The following is a 23,216-nucleotide window of genomic DNA, read 5'->3' on the forward strand; positions in this document are numbered from 1 at the left end:
CTCATGGTGTCCATCAGTGAGTCAGGGTGACTCTCTCTTTGTGATGGGGGGGTGTCTCTGCATGTCAGGCTGTGTGGGTCTGGGTACACTGCACATATGTGTTCCTGTGTGTCTGCATGAGGGGGGCTGTGTTTCGGAGTCTCTGTTTGGGGTACATCCTCCTTCCAGGGGTGTAAGTGAAGGAGAGAAGAGGGAGATGACCCTAAAAGGCACAATAATTGGACTCTCCCTCCTTTCCCTGTGAGGTGATCTTTGGAGATGAGAAGACCACCACGGTGCCCTGCCCTGGGGCCATCAGCTGCTCTCTGGGGCTGGCTGGGAGGATGTCAGAGGTGGGTACCCCTTTTCTCTCCAAATCCCCCTCACCCACCCCCACACACACACCATAAATGCACACGCACAGGGCCTCCAGGAGGTGTGAGTCAGCAGCAGGCCCTGGGCAGAGTAGGGGGAGGCAGGGATGGGGGAGGGGCAGCAGAGCTGTCTGGTGTGCTCCTTACAACAATCTGCTAATGGGGCCTCCTCCCAGAGTAGCCCTCCTGCCACCCCCCCACCCCCACCCCTCCACCCCAAAGCCTGAGACAATGGGGCTCACAAGTTCTTCCCCATACCCCTCCCCTGGGAGGCCAGCTTGGCAAGAAGGAGCAACTCCATTGTCTAGGTGCAGAAACTGAGGCCAGACCCACTGCTTAGCCCAATGTAGACATCTAAACTTGCTACTGGAACTGCAGGCGTTTATTAACCACTTCCTGCAGGGCTGGGGGAACCATAAGCCAGCGCGTTTAATCCTCCCAGCAAGACAGACCACAGGAATTGCTCTCCCCTATTTTACATATGTGGAAATGGAGGCTCAGGGAAGTTATGTCACCTGCATAAGGTTGCACAGCTACTAAATAAATGCCACAGACTGCTCGGAACCCAGGTCCACCTGACCCCAGTGAACTGCCTCCCACTGTAAGCTGGCTGAACCCCAAAACTCTCCTATACCCCACCCCACTGAGCTCCCAGCCCTGACCCTGATAGGACTCCAAAGGCATATACAGACAACTTGGAAACCACGCGGGGTGATGATGAAGGGACTGGCTTGGGCAAGGACACAAATATGGGACCCCCCACCCCCCGAAACTTATATATTTTCAGGTCTTATCCACTCCGCCCAGGGACCTCTGAGGTTTCCTTTTAGGTCTTTCTCCTAAAAGAAAGTCTTCAGTGCCACTGAGGTGGAAGTGGGGACAGCAGGCGGCCTGCAGGGTAACTGTGGTACAGGACATTTAGCCAACGGCCCTTCTCTTCCTGAGAGGGGCTGGCCACATCCCCCAGCCCACCCTCCTTGGGCCCAGCCCCACCTCTCCTGCCAGCCTCAGCCCTCCACCATGGTGACGAGTCTACACCCCTCCCTGCCTGGTGACAGTGCTCTGGGAAGCCTTGACAGTGCCTTTGTTCCCCTGAAATAAAAGAAAATCGAGCTACAAAGGGAAACCTCAGGTAGCTTTTAACGGGCTCAGCTGCCTGGGGCAGAGTGTGTTTAAGCTGGAGGCAGTTGTCACAGGAGCAGAAGGGGGAGCCGCCCAAAGTCCCCCTCCCACCTGCCTCGCCCCTCACCCCTGTGATCAAGTTTACTCAAGGAAAAGTCCCTTCCAAATAGCAGCAAAGGAGAAAATCAATGAAAATTGGTAGAGAAATGTAAAGCAGCTGTCCGCCGTGCGTGTGTGTGTGCGTGTGTGTGCGTGTGTGTGTGTGTGTGTGTGTGTGTGTGTGTGTGTATTAGAGACAGGCTGGACCCAGGCTGACCTGCTCAGGGCCGAGGCCTAGAGGGGTGGGCTGGGAGTCACTCCTGCACGTGCTGGGGGAGGGGCGCTCATAGCTGGGGGAGGGGCAGCAGCTGAGTCTCTCACTCGAGTTAAGAGAGAGATTAATATATTCAATCCACTCTGGGTAATTGAGGGAACAATTGGAGTGTTTTTCTAAAGCCCATAAAACTGCCTCATTTGCAAAGAGGAGCTAACCTGCTCATATCTTCTGTATTTGATGGAGCACTGGAAGGGAGGAGGAGGGGCGACACGTCCCAGCACAGAGGGACTGGGGCATTAGGGAACTAGCCGTCCTGGTCTAACCTGTTCTCGACTTTCCCTTCTCCCACCACTCTGTCAGCAGCGTCCAGGCATTGCCTCCCAGAGCCTCTCTCCCCACCTGTGAGACCCCCGCCACAAGGAGAGTGGGAGGGAGTGACAGAAGGCAAAGCTTCACAAGATGAGGGAAACCGACAGGGACTCCAGAGGTCTGGTACCAAGCGGAAGGGAGAGCAAAGAGGTGCCCAGCTCCCCGCCCCCACCAGAGATGAAAGGGGCAGTAAAGTTAATGAGATCCACATTGTGGGCCTTTCCCCGCCTGAACCATTCCAGTCTCCAGGGCAATAGAAATAGTGTATGCAATAGCGAGCAATAAAAGGCATAATGAATTTAAAAGCAGAGCAAAGAGGGGAGGAGAATGAAGATCCGGAGTGCGCTGGCCAGCTGACCGGCAGGAAGATGCTTAGGGGCGTGAGAGGGCAAGGCTGGAGCTTCAACCAGAGAAGGACTGAGAGAATCACAGAGGTGGGCAGGGGAGGGGAGGGAGGAAGGGGGAGGGGAGGGGAGGAAGGGGGAGGCAGGGAGGCAACAAAGGGAGAGAGAGGTGGGGACAGAGTTTAGGGATAGAGGGCAGAGGGGAGCTAGGCAAACCCCTGACTGCTCTGTTCCCCTCCACTTCTCCTTAATGGAAGCCCCCAGCCTATTGGTGCCAAAGCCACAGTCAGAAGCCACAGGCTTAGAGCCAGGTGCTCAGCATTTGGTGATTGCTTTATTAGCTTTCCCTTCTCTTCTTTTCCCCTCCAGGGCAAAAAAAAAAACGTGTTTTAAATGGAAAGAATAAAAAAAAAGACCCTTGAAAGCATCATTTAAAAGGCTCTGGGGAATGGAATCGTTTCCGTGAAACAAAACTGCGATTGTTTGGAAGAGGTGAATGTCAGGGAGGGAATGGGGGAGGGCGGGCAACACAGCCCTCCTTCTCTCCCCTCCACTCTGAGCCCTGCGGGAGAAGCTCTGGGCCTAGAGGGAAGGAGTCCCCAGGATGGCTCCCAGAGCTGCAAGCAAGGAATTTTTAAGTTCATCTTCCCAGAAATTTCATCACTGGGAATTTCCAGCCAAAAGTTTCCCTCTTAAACAGTCCTGCCTGTGGGAGGTTGTCTCTAAACCTGCAGGATCTCTTGGAGAGGTGAGTGAGGTACCAGGAGCAATGTGGCCCCTGAAGGCCCTGCAGCTCCAGACCCAAGGCTCTTGTGGTCTCCCCCTGCCCCCCAACCCTCCAGGAGGCCACATTCACCTTTAAAAGAGAGGAGTGGGCCCCCCAGCCAGCCCAGCAGCCCGGCTTTGGCCTGCACCTCGCTGTCTCCTTCACCCTCGGGACCCACTCTGCCCCCTCTGCACTGGACAGGCCACCCTCATTCTGGTCGGATAGACTCCCTCTTCTCCTGGGAAAGGAGGGCCTTGGGGTCCCTGGTGTGGCACAGCCATGTGGTCTCAAACCTGCCAAGGGGCGAAGCAGGGAGCCTCAGGGGACAGGATGAGTCTGCCAGAGCTGTGCCCGGAAAGGAGGCCTGGAGCTGGTTCCCTCCCATGCTTGGTAAACATCCTCTGCAGCCCCTGCCTGCACGTCCCAGCCCCCCACTCATGGGTCAGGGGCCAAGAGGGTGATCTCTATCCTGGAGTCTGTGACTGTACATGTTGGAAACATCCTGGGGCATATGTCCTTCATCCCCCTCCCCAACACACACACGCAGAGGAGGCAACTTGAGGACAGCAGAAGGGAAGGCATTCACTGTTCATATAATGTTAGCTCAAGGGGAATTGATTGTTCCAGCAGAGTCTCCAGGATTCTGGAAAGGCTGGGACCAGCACTGGGGAGGCCATTAGGACTATGTGACCTGTGGGGCATGGCTGAAAAGCAAAGTGATTCAGATTCAGTCAGCCATTGAAACTCACTCTAAGCCCTGCCTCCTGCTCACTACTCATTCTTCATTGCATTCCTAATCCCCCTGCCCCCCTGCTCCACTGTTACCCTACTCCTCATCTCATGACCCTCATCAGTTGTGCTTTTTAAAAATGATATACAAGTTGGAGAACAACTTGTGAGCTTACAATAACGTTCTAAATTGAACAGATTCAATGGTTGAAATGCCTGATGCAGACAGGACTGAGGATAGTTTGGAAAAGACAAGATCAATGCAGGGAAGGCTTCCTGGAGGAGGCAGCCTTGGGTCTACTCATTCCTGGCCTTGAACTGAATATGGCTGAAGTTGGGCTGCACCCAAGAATGCAATTCCCTCCTCTCCTCTCCATCCTTCTTGCTTGCTGCCTTTTCTTCTCACTACCCAGACCTACTCCCCTTTCAGATCCCTTTCACCTCCTCTTCAGCTGAGAACCAGAGAGAGCTGGGTTAAGTCCTTCCCTCATTTTCCCTATCTGCAAGGAGGAGAGGGAGGATGATTTCAAGGGTCCCTGTGGTTCTAGGCCACATCCACTTCCCCATGGAGCTGGCCACAGGCCCAAAGGATAGCACGCGGCCCCAGTCCTCACTGAGAGCCTGGTTTTGCTGCTGCTCTTCCACCTGTGTCTTTGGACCTCCAAGTCGCAGCACCAGAAAGGTGCCTGGCTTCCTCAGGCTGAGCCACTGGATGAGTTCCCTTAACCTGAAAGAAACAGTCCTCTATTCTCTGAAGGACTCCTCTCCATTGTCTGTTCCCCCACCAGCTTCCCGGCCCTGTAGTCAGGGTTGTGATTGCTGACCCCCAGGGGGAAGCGATTTTCCTCTCCCTTGAAAGCCATTTTCTTGTCTTGGTAGAAGCAGACATCTGACACTTTGAGAGGGAGAATGGCAGGGAGATGATGGCGTTAAATAACAGAAATTAGAGCTGCTGAGGATGGCTCAGTCGTCCCAAGGTCCCCCTTCCCTGCAGCAGCCTCCCCCTCCCTTGCATGCATTCAGAGCTGCAGCCTGCAAAGAGCTGTCCACGTGGCCCCTGGCTCAGGGTGGCCAGGGCATGCTGGGACCTGGGGAGCAGGCGACCACTTCTCCCTGAGCTCTGAGCCTCTTGCGTGTCTAGTCCTGTGACAAACTGTAGGACAGAGGGGCCAGGGGCCAGGCCCTGAAGTCAGGCAGCTTGCAGTCTGAGGGAAAAGAATGTCATGTAGGAACCCAGGTACCATCCGTCTCACTCACAAACCCACCACTGTATCCTCAGCACCCAGCACAGAGCTGGGCATGCAATAGTGGTCAAAAGTATTTGTCAATTGACTGACTAATGAATGAACGAACAGAGGTGAAAGTGGTCCATATAACAGGCTGAGACCTGGGCAAGAGAAGCTGGCCCCTGGGTCCCTGGTCCATCCTTCTAGTTCTCCTGGCACATGCTGCCAGATCACTGTCTAAACCACAGCTCACATCATGTCCTTCTCCTGCACAAACCCCTCTGGTGGTCCCCCATTGCCTCCTGAATTGAATATCCACCCAGCGCTTTTGCCACTGTACCCTGACTCCCTCCTCTTTCTCTCACCTATCAGCTCTCTTCTAGGCTGACTCAGCCCACCACCCTGGGCTCCACTTCAGCCCCAGACCAGCGCTCTGCTGGGAGAGAGGTGCTGCAGGAGAGCCAGGTATCTTCTGCCTGCAAACTTTTGGTTTCAACCTCAGCTCCTGCTGCTGCCAGCCAACCCTTTCCTTCTCCTCAGTCAGCTTATTCTTGTCCCTCCTCCTGGAATATCCTCCTCAAAGCCTAGAATGCCATCCCTAAATCTTACCCACGTAGCATGGAGTCTGACAGAGTTAGCATTTAACAAATGTTTGATGGATAAATGAGTGAATGAACGAATGAATGAAAGATTCCTCTCAAATGGCATCTCTTCTGAAAAGTCTTTCCTAGGGTGAAAAATCAGACCCGCCCACTCCCTCACTAGAGCTCTCCTTCCAGCGTATGCCTTACAGGACCATATGATGCCCACGTTGTGCCTGTCTTCAAGTCAGGTGGCACCTTGAGCCCAGGGACTGATATAGCTTTGGATTCCATGCACTAAGGTCCTCAGGAAATATTGTCTGCATTAAATGGAATCAAGCATCCTTGGGGATGATCCTCAGTTTCTCCACCTGTGAAATGGGCTGCTACTTGCTCTACCAGTTTCCACCTGTACCGGCTGTGAGGCCCACCAGACACACCGCCTGGTTGCAGAGCACGGCCACAATGGGGAACCCTCCTACAGCTTGGACAAGGATTAGATTCCTTCACGCGGGCCTGAGGCTGCCGGGGCCCAGATTCAGGGCCGAGTCCCTCCTGGCTGTGGTGGGAGCTGAGAGGGCTGGAGGGTGGACACACAGAGATTTCCGTCTCACGGTCAGTTTGGGCCTCCCTCAAAACCTGGTGAGAACGTGTGAGATTGAGTTTGGGGGCTGAAGGGTCCCAGGGGACACTCACCCACTGGGCAAAAGAAACCCTACCCAGTAGTGTCTCCGCTCTGTGCGGCCTTTGTTCCCTTCTCTCTCTCTCCCTTCAAAGTGGGACTTGGTGTGTCCATCCTCAGGCTGCACATTCTCCAGAACTGACTGAGGCAAACTTGGGAAATTCTGCCGCTCTGCTCAGTGAAGGAATGGGGACAGCCAGGCTCATCAGAAATGCTGGGTCTTCTAACTGGGGAACAGGGATGCCAGAACCTGAGCTGGGACCCAGGTCACCCACCTGCAGCCTGGGCAGCTGGGGCTCTGGGCGTGGTGATGTCGGTTCTGGCTGGCCGGTGTCCAGAAAACAGCTGGAGGAGGGAGGCTGAGGGGCCCGGTGCACGTGGAAGGCCACGCTGTAGGCCAGGCCCCCGCAGTGGCGGGCCGTGGGGTCGGCGCTGGCCCGGAGCAGAGCCAGCCTGCCACAGTAGCGGTACAGATCCTCATGCTCCAGCGCAGAGATGTTCATGCGTGGGTGGTCTGGGCGTGGGTAGATGGGGAAGATGGCCTCGCCCACCCGCTGGGCCGGGCTTCCTGAGGCCCCGCCCACCCTCAGTGCCTCCACCCGCAGCTGGGCATCATGCTGCCCATCGTTCTTGCAGAACCCTGGGTGGGGAGAAATGGAGCTCAGGGACAAGCTATGGTCTCCCTGCCTCCCTCAGCGGGTGAGGAGGACAGGCATGGGCTGCCTGGCCTTTATGTTGAAGTCAGGCTTGGCTAAGATTTCCCTGGTGGGTGACCGCCCCACAGGCCCCAGCCCCCACCACCTCCCTTTACTGAAGGGGGAGAGGAGGGCTCTTAGCCTGTGAGGTGGTCCTAGGTCCTGCCACCCAGAGGGAAGAGTTCAACCCATCCCTGATCTCTGGCCACCTGAAGTCCTGGGACTTAGTTTCCCCATTCCCTCATATCCCTCCTCCTTCAGGAAGCCTGCCTGGATGGCTTCACAGTCTAGGCATGGATCTTCTGCTCCTTCCAGATCACTTAACTGTTCTCTGGGATTCCTGCCTCGCCACCTGATCTGGAAACTTCCTGAAGGCAGGGCCGGGGTCTCCACCTCTCTGTCCACCCTCATACCCACAGTGCAGTGGTACTCAGGGCTGGACACTCAGGGTGCCAGCTCTAATGGTGCTCAGTGTGACATCCAGTGGGACTGTCCCCACACCTGCTGTGTGCTCAGCTCTTGTAAATTCATAAAGCCGTTCCTCATCTGTCCTTTTACTTCCTCCTCACCTCACCCTGTGTGGCCAGCATCAGCATCCCCATGTCACCCTGAAGGAGGCAGGGGCTCACAGAGGGCCAGCATTTGCGCACGGTCACACTGGCAGAGCTTCAGGATTCAGTCTAGAGTGCTGACCTTGCCCCTCCCGGTTTCTCTGAGGCCCCCTGGGGTCCCTGACAGGGGCTGGGGCAGGAATTGGAGGGTCCTTCTCTCCCCTCAAACCCCACCCTTACTTCATACCTTTGGGCAAAGTGAAGACAAACTTGCTCCTGGTGAGGGTGAGGCTCTGGCCAGGATCCTGCTGCTCAATGACATCGGTGACAGCAGAGCAGGCAGGGAAGGGGTCCCCATCATTTACCTGCAGCTGCACCCCAGCCCCAGAGCTGGCCTGCAGGGGGTTCTCAACTGACAGCTGCAGGGCGTATCTGCCCTCCTCATTAAACCCCACACTCAAGACCTCGAACTCCAAGTCCAGTGTCTTCTCCTCGGCCCTTAGCCTCTGGCTCAGCTGGCCTGCAGGGACCCAGGGTTCAGGCCCCCTGAAGGCCGTGGCCATGTCAGGGACGGACCCCCCGGGCTGAGCACGGCCCACAGTCCCAGCCTGGGCCCAGTCTGAAAGCCTACACGCTGGGTGCTCAGGGCCGCACCCACCCCTCTCTGTTTGTTTGGAACCCAGGTAACAAGCCAGGAAGCTGGGTCTGCCCTGGGTAACAAAGGCGGCCATTGACCCCTCCCTTTTAGGCGGGATTTTGTTCACTCAACAAATATTTATTGAGCATGTACTGTGTGCCAGGCACTATTTTAGGCTTTTGGAATACAGCAGCGAACCAAAGATTTCCTGCCTTTCTGAAGCTTATCTTCTAGTAGGGGAGGGAGGTGGGGACAAATGAAAATAAGCTCTAAATATAGAAAATAAGTAAATTGTAATGTATGCCAGAAGATAAGTTCTATGGAAAAAATTAGAGCAGGGTCAGGGACGAGGTGAACTGGTGTGAGGAGTACACGGGTGAGGACCACATGCCTCTTCCTTCCCAGGAGGTCTTGAGTTGGGTGCAGGGGTGCATCTCAAGGGAAGAGTGTCTGTTCCTCAGGAGCATGCCCATAGCACCTGCTTCTGGAACCAGTTTACCTTCTTATTCAAAACTCATAATATGAGGCACAGCTTCACTTTACAGAGAGCTCAGAGCTTCTTATACCAAAGAGTTGTCAAGCTGGAACCCATCCTTCCTGATCTTGGGTCTTGCTGATATCCAGTGGGGGAGGGGAGATTCTGGACACTCTTCATAAGAAGATCTCTACCATCACCACCACCATTACCATCTCTACCACCACCATCATCACCACCAGGACTATCACCATCACCACCACCAGCACCATCACCACCATCACCTCCATCACCATCATTCTCATTCTTATCCAGTATCATCATCATCATCATTTATGATACTCATCATTGAGCAGCTACTGGGTGCCAGGCACTCTATATGGCTCCCTGAGGTAAATATAATTATCCCCATTTTACAGGTGAAGAATTTGAGGCTGAGAGAATCTCAGAATACATGGCTAGCAAGAAGCAGAGCTGAGATTTGAACCTAGAGAGTCTAAGTCCATCTATGCTTTCTCCTACTAAACATGTCCTGGGACTGGCTCAGAGATTGAAATTCATACTCTTAGGGACTTTTATACCCTAAAACCGTAGAAGTACAGTTCTGAGTCTAAAGAGTACATTTGTGGACAGCATAGATTTCATTGAAAAGAGTTCATTTGAAGTCATCTTGACTAGAATGCATCATTTTCATAAAGTAAGAGAGAAGCAGTCTAAAAATGGTACTGGCCAGCCCAGCCAAAGACTTCCTCTGGAATAACTAAAATTCAGTGTCTTCAGGTCCCCCGTGGAGAAAGTGAAGCAAACAGGCTTTAGAAGACCAGGGTTCTAGTCACCTGACTTGCAGTTCCCTTTCCCTCTCTGGGTGTCAGAGGCCCCATCTGTACAATGGGTGGGAGTCAGGTGGATGAGTCTTCCCACAGCTCTGGCAGTCTGAAATTCTGTAAGTCATATTGGGAAAGGCCACAGTCTGGCCATTTGGGGAAGAGGGTGGGTGGCAGAGGTTCCCTGGAAACCTTTGCCTAAACTGCTAGGCCTGGCCCACCAGCCTGGGTCCCGAGGCCATGGTTTGCCTCTTCTGGGTCTAAGGCCTTGGAGATCCAGTGATTCCGTGGAAGGGGCTCTCTTCCTTTGCATGTTTGTAGTGACCTCCAGAGATGTCACAAGATGGGAGTCACTTCCCCTGCCCGAGGGCCAGCCTCTGTGCACTGCACCCGGCCCCACACCCCTGCAAGCATCCCCATGCGGGCAACCCTTCTTCCTAGTAGGTTTGTCCCGAAAGTGGAGGCTAACACTCCTCTCTTCCCCTCAGCTTCCTTCTTTCCCTCCCTTGAACTTTCTACAAAGGAGCTGAGGTGACTGTGTTGGTCTTAGCCTGTTTTGAGGGCCCTCCACATCTGACACCCCCAGGCCTCCCATTGCTGGCCTCCCCTCCCCCACTCAGTCTCTGGGGAAGCCTCATTTTTTTGGTGCGTGTGTATGGTTACTTTTTTAAAAGTGGTGGTAAAATATACATAACATAAAGTTTACCATCTTAACCATTTTTAAGTGTGCAGTTCAATAGTGTTAAGTATACTTACATTGTCATGCAACCAAGCTCCAGAAGTCTTCATCTTGTGAAACTGAAACTCTATGCCCATTCAACAGCAGCTCCCCGTTTCCCTTACCCTCAGCCCCTGGCAACCACCATTCTATTTCCTGCCTCTAGGAATATGACTACTCGAGGCACCTCACGTAAGTCGAATCACACGGCGTCTGTCCTTTTGTGACTAGCTTATTTCACTCAGCATGATGTCCAGGGAAAGCTCGCTTTTGCCCAGGCCAGGCCTGCCCTGTCTTCCCTCTCTGCCTTTGCAGGTGCTGTTTCCTCTGCTCAAACTGCCTGGTCCCACCTGATGTCACCTTGCTCATCCTCCAGACTGGCTAAGAGACTCTTCCTCTGGAACAGGGTTAGTGACTCCCTCCTCTGTCATGCTCTGCACCTTCCTCTCCCGTCTCAAATGACGACTGGCCCACACTCAACTGAACATTCCTTCAGAGATCATCTCTGTGTGCCCAGAACAGGGCTGGCCAAGGGATAGGTGCCTGGGGGACCATTAAAGCCTTTTAGAATGAATGAATGAGTGAATGAATGAATGGAAGGATAAACAAATTGATAGACAAACCTGACCCAGCTTCTGCTTGTGCAGAAAAGAATAAGAAGTGGTTCTTCTGGCTATTTCATCTGGGTTCCATCTGTGAGAAGTGAAGACCCTTTTGGGCTGTTGACCCACACTTGGACTCAGAGATGCATCCTGGTGCCTTGGTGGGCTGGCAGGTGCTCAGGAGGGAGGGCAGCAGCGTGGTGGGTAAGTGGCAGGGCAGGAGGCAGTAGTTCCTAATGCTCAGGCTTCTCTGGGTCTGGTCTCAGTTCCACAGAGAAAGTCTGGGGACCTCAGTGAATTTTAGCAGGTCGGGACTGGATAGTACTCCCATTCTACAGCTGGAGAAACTGAGCCCAGAATAGCAGAGCAGAACCGGATCCCTACTCCCTTCCTAGGATTTGCTCCGCTCCCAGCTGCCTCCCTGATTCAGCCTCCTGTGGTTTTCAAGGATTAAACTCCAGGCAGAGGCCTAGCTCCCACAGAAGAAGTCAAGAAGGGGTGGGGTGTGGGGTGAGGAGAGGAGGAAACAGACCTCGGCAGTCCCAGCATGAAAGGCCTTAATGGGGCCCTCGAGTCTTCTTTCTTCCCTGGAAGAATCACCACTCAGAGGCCACTGCTTTGTCTGGAAGAGACTGGGCTCGTAATTAGCCCACCCCAGAGGGCCCTTCCTGCTTCCCACAATGGCTTCCTTCAGCCTCCGCCGCTGACACCCCTCACGGCTCCTGTGGGCCCTCAGACCTCCATCCTCAAAGACCCATCTCCAACTCCTTCTCACCTCACCCCACTCCCTGTGCGCAGAGCTGAATGCTCCCGGCAGGGACATCTGTGAGTTTCCTGGATCCTCCCAAGGGCCTGGGGGCTGGGACTATTATCCCCTCCTACAGACAGGGAAGCAGAGGTGCGAGAGATCTGGTGGGTGGGTGAAGGGGTGGACCTGGACATCAGGCCTCCTGATTCCCAGGCCAGTGTGATCACATGATCATCATGGCTCCATATGAGACTTCCGTACCCAGCCCCCTCCAGCAGCCTCCTCCCCACAGTGGAAGCGTCCCAGGCCCGCACCCCACCCCCTTCAAGTCCACAGTACTAGAGGCTCACGGGGTGATAGAATTGCAGACTCAGACAGGCAACGTGAAGCCTAGCAGCCAGCCTCTCTCCATCGCACAGATGGGGAAACTGAGTCCCAGAGCAGGGAAGGGCCTCCTTCGTGGTCACTCAGCTGGTAAGTGGTAAAAGCAAACTGAGAAGCCTGGTCTCTTCCCTCCACTGACTGTGGTGCTTAGGGCCAGGGCCTGGCTCCCTTGAAGCTCTCTTCTCTGAGTGGTGACTCTGATCTAGTCCCCATGCCTCCAGCCCCATCAGGAGCACTGTCAAGAGAGTCTCGGGTCATGCCCAAAGCCCTCTAGCTCTCGCCTTCAGTCAAGCAGGAGCTGGGGCTGCCCGCGTGATCCCTGAGCTCGCCCTGCCAGCCTCCCTCAGAAGGGATAAAGTTCCTGGTGTGGCAGGAAGGAGAGGGAGCGAGACTCTTGGGCAGCATTGGCAGCACTGACCTTTGTCTTCTGTGTGCCCAGGTGCCAGTTGCCCAGCTGCTCCGCTGGCTCTAAGGACTCAAGACCCTACAGACTGTGGGGGTTCTCAGAGCAGTGCCAGTCCTCCTACAGCGCCAGAGACGGACAGGGCAGGTAAGGGGGAGAGAAGGGGCAGGAGCTGGCAGGGGCAGCACCAAGTCAGCACACAACACAGCCCAAGAAAAGGTACCACCTAAAACCTTTAGGAGGAGAGACAAACTTCACAGTCAGGCTCAGAGACAGAAACAGAACAAAGAGCAGGAGAGAGAAACAGAAAGGCAAAGACTGAGTATAGGGAGAGACACAGATCAACAGAGAAAGAATGAGGCAGACACAGAGAATTAGAAGGACAGACAGAAAGATAGGAGACAGGCAGAGTGAGTCAGACAGAGAGAGTGTGGCATAGAGGGAGACAATAATAAGGATGGAAAGAGAGAATGATGGACTGGGACAGACAGGCAGACAGAAGGGCAGAGAGATACAGAGAGAGAAAGAAGCCAAATTGCAGATACTGACAGACAGACCCACCAGTGGGCACCGGTGGGCAGAGTTCTACTGTCTTATCAGACCTAATGCTGAGGGCTGTGTCCCAGGCCTGCCACTTAACCAACTCTGGGGGTCTTTGCCCCACCCCTAGGCCTGGGCCCCAGAGGGGGTCCCCCAGCCACAGAATGGAGCAGCGTCCAAGCTCTGGGAAGGGTGGTTTCTGGTGAAAGAGCCATGAGCTCTACGTGTGCATGCGAATGAAGTGGTGGTGGGAATCTCTGGCAAAACTTCTCCTAGCTCAGTCACTGCCCCTGGCACACCATGTGACCTCTCTGGGCCTTGGTTTCCTCTGGATATGATGGTGATATGGGTAGAACAGGGGTCTCTGAGGTCTCCTCAAGCCCTAAGATCTGGCCTTAGTTCAGTCTCTGTCTTTGCAACTAACTTACTACTCTATCTTCATTAACTCATGACCTCCTCCTCATAGTCCAAGAAAGCCGCTTGAGATCCAGCCATCACAACTGCATTTCAGCTGACTAGAAGGAGGACGGGAGGAAAGAAAACACCTCTGTTTTAAAGAACACCTCTCTTTGGAAGTTATACTTAGCACTTCTTTTTCCATCTCATTGGCCAATCCTTAGTCTCAGGGCTGCATCCAGCTTTAAGGGATGCTGGAGAATGTGCACTACTAGGCTGGGGATGGAATCCATTCCACATGGCTTAGTGATGCTTTCACAGCTGCTCACTCACAGTAGGCTTCAACACAGCCTTACAATGTTTTCCTTTTGCTTACTGTGGATAACTGCCTAGCTAGATAATTTTTAAATGTACATGTCAAACAAGTGAAAAATCCCCCTTCATTTTCCCAAACTCATTTCTCCCCTGAGTGCAACCTCTATGAACAGTTTGCTGTGTGTCTGCCAGATTCATTTTTTATGTATTTACACACACATATGTATCCTCAGTTTAAAGGAACACAAAATGGGATGGCGATCTATGTATTGCTCAGCAACCTGCGTCCATGTTATTTGTTATTTGGCACTCTGTCTTGGAGTTCTGCTAGGCCAGTCCATAAGGAGGTACCTCATTCCTTGTGACAGCTAACTAGTGCCTTGCCTATAGACTTATCAAAGCTTATCAATGGATATTGGGCTTGTTGCCAATTTTTTGCATTACAAACAGCCTTGGGCATCTTCTCTGCTTATATATGCAAGTGTTTCTTGAGGATAGATTCCTAAGAATGGGCCAAAGGTTAATGCTCTCTTTGTGCTGTTGGTTTAACCCTTTCTATGTAAAAACCCTTCTTTTCCATGGGGAAATGTCGCTTAGGTCAGAGCTGGCAGACCCCTCCCATCTTGGCCTGAGCTGTTCTCTCTCCCTCCCTCTCTCTCACAGAGCAGGCACAGCCCTGGGACCATCCTCTCTGCTGTGCCGTCTGTTCCAGGCTCTTCACCATCATTGGAAGCTAATCTCACATCCTAAAGCCTGTGCTCCTTGGGCTACCCTACCCTTTTCTTAACTGTACCCCCTTTCTCCTTTGAGGAGGAAGAAGATGCCTCCCCAGGTGTCCTTCTCCTGGGAATTTAGGACCCTGCTTCTTGTACCCACACTTATCCCTTCCCTCCCCTCCCTACCTCCTGCAGCACCACATTTTAGCACCTCTGAGCCCTTTTTCCTTCCCCAGTCTTCTTTACTCCCACCCAGGGCACCTCCTCCAGGAGGCGGAGGGGAGAGCATGGCGAGCCTGAGCCAAACCTCAGCTCAGGGGACAGGGAACAGGGGTGACTGTTCCTGCAGCCTTGGGGGTTGCAGGAATGTGCTGGGGAGGAGCAGCAGGCCCCAGAGTCTCAGGCTTTTTTCTGTAGAGAGCTAGGCGACGAGGAGGTGAAGAGAAAGCTCTCTGAGAGCCTTTTGGCTCTCCACCTGGAGTGGATCATACCTGAAATTTGAGCCCCAAAGGCCCATGAAAGTGTGACAATTCCCCCCTTCCCACAGTCAGGGCCCTCAGCCCAGCTAGGCCACAGCAAGATGCTGATCGGGTTATTAAAAGCTTAGCTGGTGGCTCCCCTCCGGCTTGGTGCAATCCATCAAGCAATGGCCCCCAGGGAGTGATGGATGGTGACAAATGAGGGTAGGGGGTTCCCGAGCCCATCCGGGGCCACAGCTGGGGAAAGTCAGCCAGACACCCTGCACAGTCTTCTCACGATGAGGTGACTCCGAGGGCCAAGGAGATCAAGTTTCGGGCAAATGGCTTGCTGGGTGGAGAGGCTCCTCCGGAGACAAGCTGCCCTGTGTGCTGTGTGGGGCCCCAGCCCTGCTCTGGCCTGAGCTGCAGAGGTGGGGGTGGGGTGGGCTTCTCTGATCCTGGAATCACAGGCAGGAGGCCTGGGGAGGCGGGAGGCCAGGGAGGGGGTTCAGGAGGAGGGGCAGGGCCAGAGCTGGAGGGAAGGAGAGCTGCCTTTCCGGGAGGAGATCAAACACCTTTTAAAGCAGGTGCTGGGGACTCTGCTGGGCCAGCTACTGAGACTGCACAGCCAGCTGTCCCTCCAGGGTCCCAGGCAAGCTGGTACTGGCGCTCAGAGGACTCCCCAGCTGCTGGGGAACATTCTGCCGTCCTGGAGGGACAGGACTCCCCAGGGTGATCGATAAGGAGAAGGAAGAGATACAGAGAGAGAGGTCAAGAACGCCTGGTGGAGGTGAGGCTGGAGCCCAGCCTTGCGGGCCAGGTAGGAATGGAACAGGTTGGGGAGCAGGGAGAAGGCACCCGGCAGGGACAGAGCATGAACAAAGGCTTGGAGGCAGAAAGGGGGCAGGAACAGTAGGGCCGCATAACTCTGAGGGATGAGCTTGCAGACCTAGAGATGGCTGTACTTGGGGGACACTGGGGAGCTAGTGTGAACTCCAAAAGGCAGGGAGACATCAGAAGAGTCGTGTCTGAGTAGGGTCTGCTTGTGGGCAAGAGATTGATGGAGAGCCATGTCTTATGTTCGGCAGGGAACAAGGAGAGAGAACTTAGGGGATCTGCCCAGCAGTCAGCGTCCTCAGTGAAGGAGGGCAGTAGGAAGCCTGCATCTCAAAGGCCAGACCATGGTGGCACCACCCCAGGGAGGACGTGTAGGGAAGGGAGAATCCAGGGCTCTCATAACTGGGGGAATCTTCATGGCCTTTTGGTCAGTCCTCCTCTGAAGGCAGGAAACACTCTGTAGCATCTTGATGTTACCAGCCTCTTCTTGATTGCCTCCACTGATGGGGGGAATCACTACTCTGTGAGAGTAAGAAAGCTACCTTTGTCCTGAGCTGAAATCTTCTTCCCAATCTTCCCTCAGTTCTAGCCTAGCTCTCTGGGAGGAGAAGACCACGCTGCTCCCCTGGAACAGCCAGCTACCCTCCTCTGACTCCTCACCACTGTCCCCATTCATGCCAGAGCAGTGTGGCCTGAATCCCTTGTGCTATGATGACGCTGTTGGTGGAGGGACAGGAGAATTCCAGGAAGGGGATGTCAGGTGATGCTTCTGATGCTCCCACACCACATGGCCAGGGAGGTAGGAGGTAGAGAGCCATCCACATTTCCCTCTCATGAGCTTAGCAGCCAACAACACTGCTTTCCAGCTACTGCATGGGGTCAAGCTCAGTCTGTGGCCAGATTTAGGCATGTGTGTGTGCTGGGGGCCATTCAATATGTGTGTGCATGGGTGCACTGGAGACAAGGGCCGCCCCAGAGCTCAGGGGCCTGCATGGGGTTGAACCTGCCTTGGCTGCCTATCCATGGGCTCCACCGGCAGGCACATGGGCTGGCCCCACTCTTCTGGGCTGGGGCACACCTTGGGCACTCTCTGCTGTGCTGCTGGGGATCTGGGCTGCTGCGACTCTGAAGTTGGGTGTTGTAGACCTCTCGGGGTTCAGCCAGCCCAGGGGTGGGGGGGGGTAAGCAGTGGGGGTCTCTGGGCCTTCTGCAGCGGCTGAGCATGGTTTTGACCATCTTGTCCAAACCTGTGCTTGATCTGCCAGAGTTGGAGGGTTCTTGGAAGGTGACCAAGGTTCTGAGGTGTTTTAGAGGTTCTGGCATGTCACTGGAGTTCTGGGGGTTCATGGGAGGTGATACTCAGGTTCTGGAGTTTCTGGTGATGTTACAAACATTCTGGGCATATTGCTGAGGTTCTGGAGGTGCTCTGGAGGAGCTGGGAGTCCTGGGGAAGGGTGTTCCTGAGGTTCTGGGGCTGCTGGCCTTCCCCGTTCCTTCCTACCCACTGTCAGCTCCTTTTGCGCTGAGCACTTTGCCCTTTGAGGATTTGATAACCACGGGCTGCTGAAGGCACACACGCGGGCCTCTGTTCCTGGACGCACAAATTCCTCAGATTTAATCAACTCGAACAAAAACATGAGGAGGAAGGAAGCCCTATCCCAAGGCCTTTGGGGCCAGCTCCAGCCAGAGGGGCAGGCAGGGCAGCTCGATGCTGGCCCAGCTGGCTGACGGCCTTTGTCTGCTGACAGCCCAGGGGCTTCTGTGACCCCTCCCACAGCGAGCAGGGCTTAGCCACCCCCAAATCTGTGCCCAGTGGGACGCCCTGCTATCTGGGCTCCTCCTTAGGTCTTGGCATCAGCCTTGTCAGGATGTGCCCCCATGGGCTCCCATAGGCCACAGCTAGGCAGCCCTGCCCCCTGCCCTGCGCTCTCCTTGCCTCTCAGACTCTCCTTCTCAGCTCTCCTAAGACACTTAGAGCTCATTCCTGCCACCGTTGCTGACTCTGTCTGACCTCAGGGCCCTGCTCCAGGCCCCCTCCAGGAACCCCCCTCCAAGACTGCCTCAGCCATCTCCTTATTCCCCCTCCTCCCTCCTCTCTTCTGGAAGCTCCTACAGTCTGTCTCCTAAGCACCTCCACTCTCCAGCCTCTCCTCTCCTGATGGCAGGTGCCAGTCTCCAACTCTTGTGGGTAGAGGCCCCCTATAAAGCCCACTGCAGGCGGTAGGCCCTGAACTCTGCTGCCAGGCCTTGGGAGAAGTTCTTCAGGAGCAGGTCATTCCCACCTTTCTCTTCTCAATACTTTTCCCGGCCAGCTTGCAGTCTGGCCAGGTGGCATCCTCCCTAATGTCTCAGAGCTAATTTTGCAGATACGAGCTCCAAGCTATTCTGGCTCCAAGCTGAGGAGGTAATTTGGGCTCAAGAAGTAGCTCCCTTCTCCTAGCCTGAGCCATACGGCCACCCAGTATCCATGGATCTTCCACCCAGCCTGCCTCCCTGCCCCCTCAAGAGTGGATGGGGGCTCTGGGGGCCAGGAGGGTGGCTGGAAGACAAAGAGGGACGACTGGGCAGTCACAGCCACTCCCTGTGGCTTTGACCTTCTTGCTACAACCAGTGCCTCATGTGCTGGCTCCACATTCTTGGGCCATGAAGTCATTGAGGGCAGGGAGTGGGGGCCTTGGGGAGAGAAGAGCCCACAGTCAAATATCTCCAGGCTGGGTGACCTACTCCTTCTGGGACAGAGGTGGGGCTGAGACCCAGAGAGGCCAAGGGAATCACTCAAGGTCACACAGCCAGCCCCAGAGCTTAAACCCAGGTAGGCTGCCCCCACAACCAGGGCATTTCCCACTGCCATATAGAAACTCTGCTCTTTCCTTCTGGATCCCCTCCTTCCTGTTCCCAGCCCAGCCCTGATCAAGGTACTGGGCACAAGGCTGCCCTCTGTCCACTGTGCCCATGCCCGGGGAGAGCCACAAAGCTCGCCATTTCCTTACCTCTGCTAAGGGCCTCCCTGAAGGTAGCCTCTGCATCCTGGGCCTGTGGTGGGGGAGGTGATGCCACGGGTACTGGGCTAACCCTGGGGGAAGCACAGGGTCCGCTGGAAGTTCCTTTGGGGGCAGAGCGATGTGTGGTTCAAGGAGGAGTCCTGTGGGGAGGGCCTGCACCCAGACTTGGCTCCCTGCCGCCTTGGCTGCAGATGCTGAGGCTGAGGGGGCCCCTGCGGGCAGCCCGAATGTCTTTCCTCAGGGCCTGGTTGGGTGCCCCCTTTCCCTGCTTCAGGGTCTGCTCAGAGAGCACCTCCTCCGGGGCCTTTCTTGACCATCCAGTCTCACACGGCCAGCTCCCCACTGACATCTCTTCTCTCACCCTACTATGTTGTCCCTGTCAGCACTCATGACACGTATTTTGTCCCCCCGCCCCTCTGCGTGTTAGATTCCCTGAGGTGCAGAACTTTATCTACTGTGCCCGCTGCTGTGTTCTCAGCACATCACGTAGAACACTGCCTGGCATGGAATTGGCATGCTTTCAACACTGTTGAATGAATGAAGGAACAAACCAGGCTGAGGAGGCAGATTCAGGCTCCCTCTGGGGAAGGAAGCAGTTTCTGACAGGCACAGATGTTCATGGGTGGACGTGAAGGGAGAGAGCTCCCCGTCACAGACTGGACTCCAATTGTTGGAGGTATCATGAGGGGGATTTAAAATGAGGTAAAGTTGGTTGCTCCCTAAGCCATGAGTCCCAGACCCTTGAGCAGTGAAGGGAATGCTGGGCTCTGGTGTTGGAGTGGAGGGCTCTGGAAAGCCCCGCTGGAGAAATCCCAGACACAACAGTAGCCTGCATGGGACAGGCCCCTACAGGAGCGGTGGTCACCAGAACGAGCAATGGCTTTGCCATACCCACTTTATAAAGGCCCTGTGACCCCAGCGCCAGGACTGAGCATCCGGGGAAGGAGGGAGGAGGAGGAAAGAGGCAGAACTCTGTTCTTAGGAGCTCACAGCCAGGCCCCGGAGGCAGGATTCACCCCAATCCCTGGGATCAGACAGGCAGTGTGGACTCTTACATCGCATCGAATAAAGTTCAGCTTCAGCTCTGAGTCAGCAGACGCTGACATCTCTGTGGGTAAGGGGGGGGGGTCAGAGCCCTCTTTCTGGAAGAGGGGCTGTTTGGGAAGGAAGGGGAGGAACTGAAGCCAGCAGAGTACCAGGCCCTCACCCTGGAAGGCCTCGTGGGTTTGGCCTCAGAATTTGGATGGGGAGCCTTTAGGATTTCAAACCCTGTCCCCTCAGAGCCTCACCCATGCTCTTCCCTCTGTCGGGCACATGCTTCCCCCACCCCCACTCCCACCCTCAACCCCCAGCTTTCTGCTCAGCCAACTTTTCCCTGCCCTCAGGTCCCCCCTGAGAGGTTTCCCTCTTCAAGAATCCACCATTCCTCTCTGACCCAATTCCATTGCCCATGGTGTGCATCAGGGCCCTCTGTGCCTTCCCTTTGTAACACTTGGAGTTGAGGGTATTGAGTTCCTTGTCTGTGTCTCCCCTAACTATAAACTCTCACGTCCCAGGGCCCAGACAGTGCTGGCACTTAGGCATTCAATGAATTTATGTTAAAAAAATAAGTGGATGAATATCTTATAAAAAAAGCCTTCTTGAACAAATGCCTTAGCTGGGTAGGGCCAAGGCCCAGGCCCCTCGGAGGGTATTGGAAGGACAGGGACCCTCAAAAGTCCAGGGGGGCCAGGACTAGGGGCCTGAGAACTGCTCTCTGCCTTTGTCTGCATCTTGCCCCTGACCCCCCCACCCCCCAGGGCTGGGGCCAAGAAGGGAGGGGAGCCAGCCAGGGGAGATGGCAGGAACCCCCAGCCCCTGCCCAGCCCTGCCTTCCTCACCCTCACCCCCGCACCCCGGGAGGAACAGGAGGCAGGCGGGGTTCTTCTTGCTGAATGTGGGTCTGGTTCGTGTTTAAAGGACTAATTTCCGCCCTGTGGGGGTGAGTTATCTCCTTATGAAATCGAGTGGGAGAAACAAAAAGGTTTTACCAGTGAGCCACATGTTGCCTCTTTCATGGAAACCCAGGAGAAGGAACGGTCAGGCTCCCTCCCCTGCCTCCAACGCCCGGCAGCCTCCTTGGGTTGTGGAAGGCAGACACCTGCAGGCCCTGCAGCTGTGGTGGGCGAAGGTGTGGGAGCTTTGGGGCAGGTACTGAAGGCAGGTATGTGCGGGCAGTGCCGACCCTTCTGGCTACATTCCCCCAGGTTTAGGCCGCCTGTGGAGCTGGGGCCCCCTCCAGGAGGGGGCTTTGTCAGGACCACGGTGTGTTCCCATCACTGAGGCCCAAAGCGGCCAGCCGGGTAGGCTGAGGCTGGGGGGTGGTCTCCAGGGAGCCCAAACAAAGAGGGAAATTGGGCTGAGCCCCCGAGAGCAGCGGGAGGGGCTGGGAGTCCGGCTGGGAGGGTCCGGCAGTGTGCTGAGCCCGCCCCCCGTTTCATCTCTGCAGCTCTTTCCTCCAGCCCTTCCTCCAGTGTGTGTCTGTGGGTCTGTTTGGGTGGGTTTGGGGAGGGGGAAGGAAGAGGGATCTCTGTGCGCAGCTCAGATTGGACAAGCCTTCTTTGAAAGTGGTCCTTTGAGCAAAGCCCTTCTAGTGGCCCGTCAGAGGGACAGGTGCTCCGGCAGCGCCCACGGGCCCTGAGGGGCCCTCTCCTCCAGGGGGATCGCTACCTCCTGCAGGACTGGGCGAGACTGGGCGGGAAGGGACGGGAGGGGACAGGAGAAGCCCTTCCCCTCCTCCTGTGCCATCCGCCCAGGCCCTCACTCCCAGGCGGGTTTTTCCCAGAGTGAAAAGCAAGAAAGTAACGTTTAGGATTAAAGAGAAACGTTCCTTTGTTTTGGTTTTCTTTCTTTTTTTTCCCCCTAAGCCTCTTTTCACATCTGTAGTGGCTTTTTTCCTCTTGTCTGGGGGTCATAGGAGACGGGCCAGAGAATGTCATCCCAGGCAACAGGGAACCAGACGTCCTCCCAGGCTGCAGATGACTACTCCTACGGCAGCTGGTACATTGATGAGCCCGAGGGTGGCCAGGAGCTCCAGCCAGAAGGGTAAGTTGGAACCCCTGGCTCTGGGCGGGCAGAGTGGGATGTGGCAGAGATTACAGACAGGGGAACAGGGAAGACACCCTGGGCAGTGGCTATTAAGATGGACTCTGCCACTCATTTGCTGTGTAACCCTTAGCAAGTCATAGCCTCTCTGGGCTTCAGTCTCCTCATCAGTTTGTTGAGAACAGTAGCCCTTGCCTAGTATTAAGATACTTGGGGTGGGGAGCCTGGGCCAGGCCAGTCACCTAAAAAGAACCTGTGTGGTGTATTTGAAATATGGATTCCTGGGCCCCATCCTTGCAAATTCAGATCCAGCTAGTCCAGGGTGACTCCCTGGGTGATTCTGGCCTGCAGCCAGCATGGAGAGTGCTGGGTGGGAGGTTGAGGGAGTCGAACCTGCCTTTGAGGGGTTGCTGGTCTCTGTGGTAACCATCTAGAGTACTGAGTTAGCAAGTGTCAGGTTCTCTGGTCATGCTGGGGGCGGGGGGCGGCAGAGAACTGTGGCAGAAAGCCTGATGGAGGAGTCACTGAAAGACTGAAGGAACGCACAGCCCCTATTGTCTTTGGCTGGCCCCAGAGTCTCCGTGAAGACGAGGAGGTCCTGTTCTCTTTAGCAGGAGTGCTCAGGCCAGCCCAGGGCGGGGGTGCGGCCTCAGCCCAGCCCAGTGTGGCCTGAGGGCTCAGCTCAAGGCGGCCTCTGCCCAGACCCTTTCTATCTTTGTTTAGTCTGGGCACCCTGGCAGAGGAGCCTGGCCTGCCTGTGCCCCTCATGCTGCCAAGGACGCCCTGCCTGTGTGGGCCCCAAAACCCAGTTCTCCCGTGTTGTTCCTGGCTTTGGCCCCATCCCCCATGTCCCTGCTCTGTCTAAGGGTTTGGGGAACTGGAAAGGTGAGGCTGGGGTGTTGCCAAACCAGATGTGTGCACATCTGTTCCCCATCAAGAACTGAAACTGGAGAAGAAAAAACGCTCATGTGCCTCTCCAGGGGCTGGGGCTGTGGCCTGGCCAGGCCCAGGTCACCCAGCAGGAGCGGGGGCCCCTCCCGGGCCTGAGGGAGCTGTTATTTGGAGGACTTGGGGTTCTGACCACCTGGAGAGCAGCTCTGCTGTCAGCAAGGGTGGGCCCCTGCCCGTCCCCCTCCACCCCCAGCGTGTGGGCCCCACATCTCTGCTGCGCCTGTGTGGGGTGGGAGGGGCAGCAGAATGGGGAGGGGCCCAGGAACCTGGTGAGGAACAGATTCTGGCCTGGGTCACAGCCTGAATCTGAAGCTGTGTGCGTCCATGGGCGCCTCAGGACCTGGGCGTTGGCTGGGGCTAGGCACCTGCAGCGGGCTGTGCGGCTGGGTGTT

The 23,216-nt window shown here is 55.4% G+C and overlaps 2 protein-coding genes across 9 annotated transcripts in view; one reads left to right on the forward strand and one right to left on the reverse strand.

The window, feature by feature from the left end:
• CCDC33 (coiled-coil domain containing 33) overlaps nt 1-8,463 on the reverse strand; it is a 106,931-nt gene extending 98,468 nt beyond the window's left edge. The window contains exons 1-2 of the mRNA XM_070498166.1: nt 7,982-8,463; nt 6,793-7,128 (exon numbers count right to left, since the gene is read on the reverse strand). Coding sequence (XP_070354267.1) covers nt 6,793-7,128; nt 7,982-8,297 — 652 coding nt within the window. The 5' untranslated portion in view covers nt 8,298-8,463. The remainder of the gene's footprint in view (nt 1-6,792; nt 7,129-7,981) is intronic.
• Nucleotides 8,464-12,467: 4,004 nt separating this feature from the next.
• Nucleotides 12,468-23,216, forward strand: part of STRA6 (signaling receptor and transporter of retinol STRA6) — a 31,990-nt gene continuing 21,241 nt past the window's right edge. Inside the window, exons 1-2 of one of the 8 annotated variants that reach the window (XM_044764525.2) lie at nt 12,468-12,672; nt 21,746-21,873. In XM_044764525.2, the coding sequence (XP_044620460.2) occupies nt 21,761-21,873 (113 nt within the window). In that variant the 5' untranslated portion in view covers nt 12,468-12,672; nt 21,746-21,760. Of the gene's footprint in view, nt 12,673-15,483; nt 15,771-20,835; nt 20,993-21,300; nt 21,442-21,745; nt 21,874-23,216 lie in introns of those variants that run through there. The other 7 variants (XM_070498170.1, XM_070498167.1, XM_070498173.1 and 4 more) reach the window with 7 other exon arrangements.

The sequence above is a fragment of the Equus asinus genome, chromosome 2 (assembly GCF_041296235.1).
Source record: "Equus asinus isolate D_3611 breed Donkey chromosome 2, EquAss-T2T_v2, whole genome shotgun sequence".
Classification (NCBI taxonomy): domain Eukaryota; kingdom Metazoa; phylum Chordata; class Mammalia; order Perissodactyla; family Equidae; genus Equus; species Equus asinus.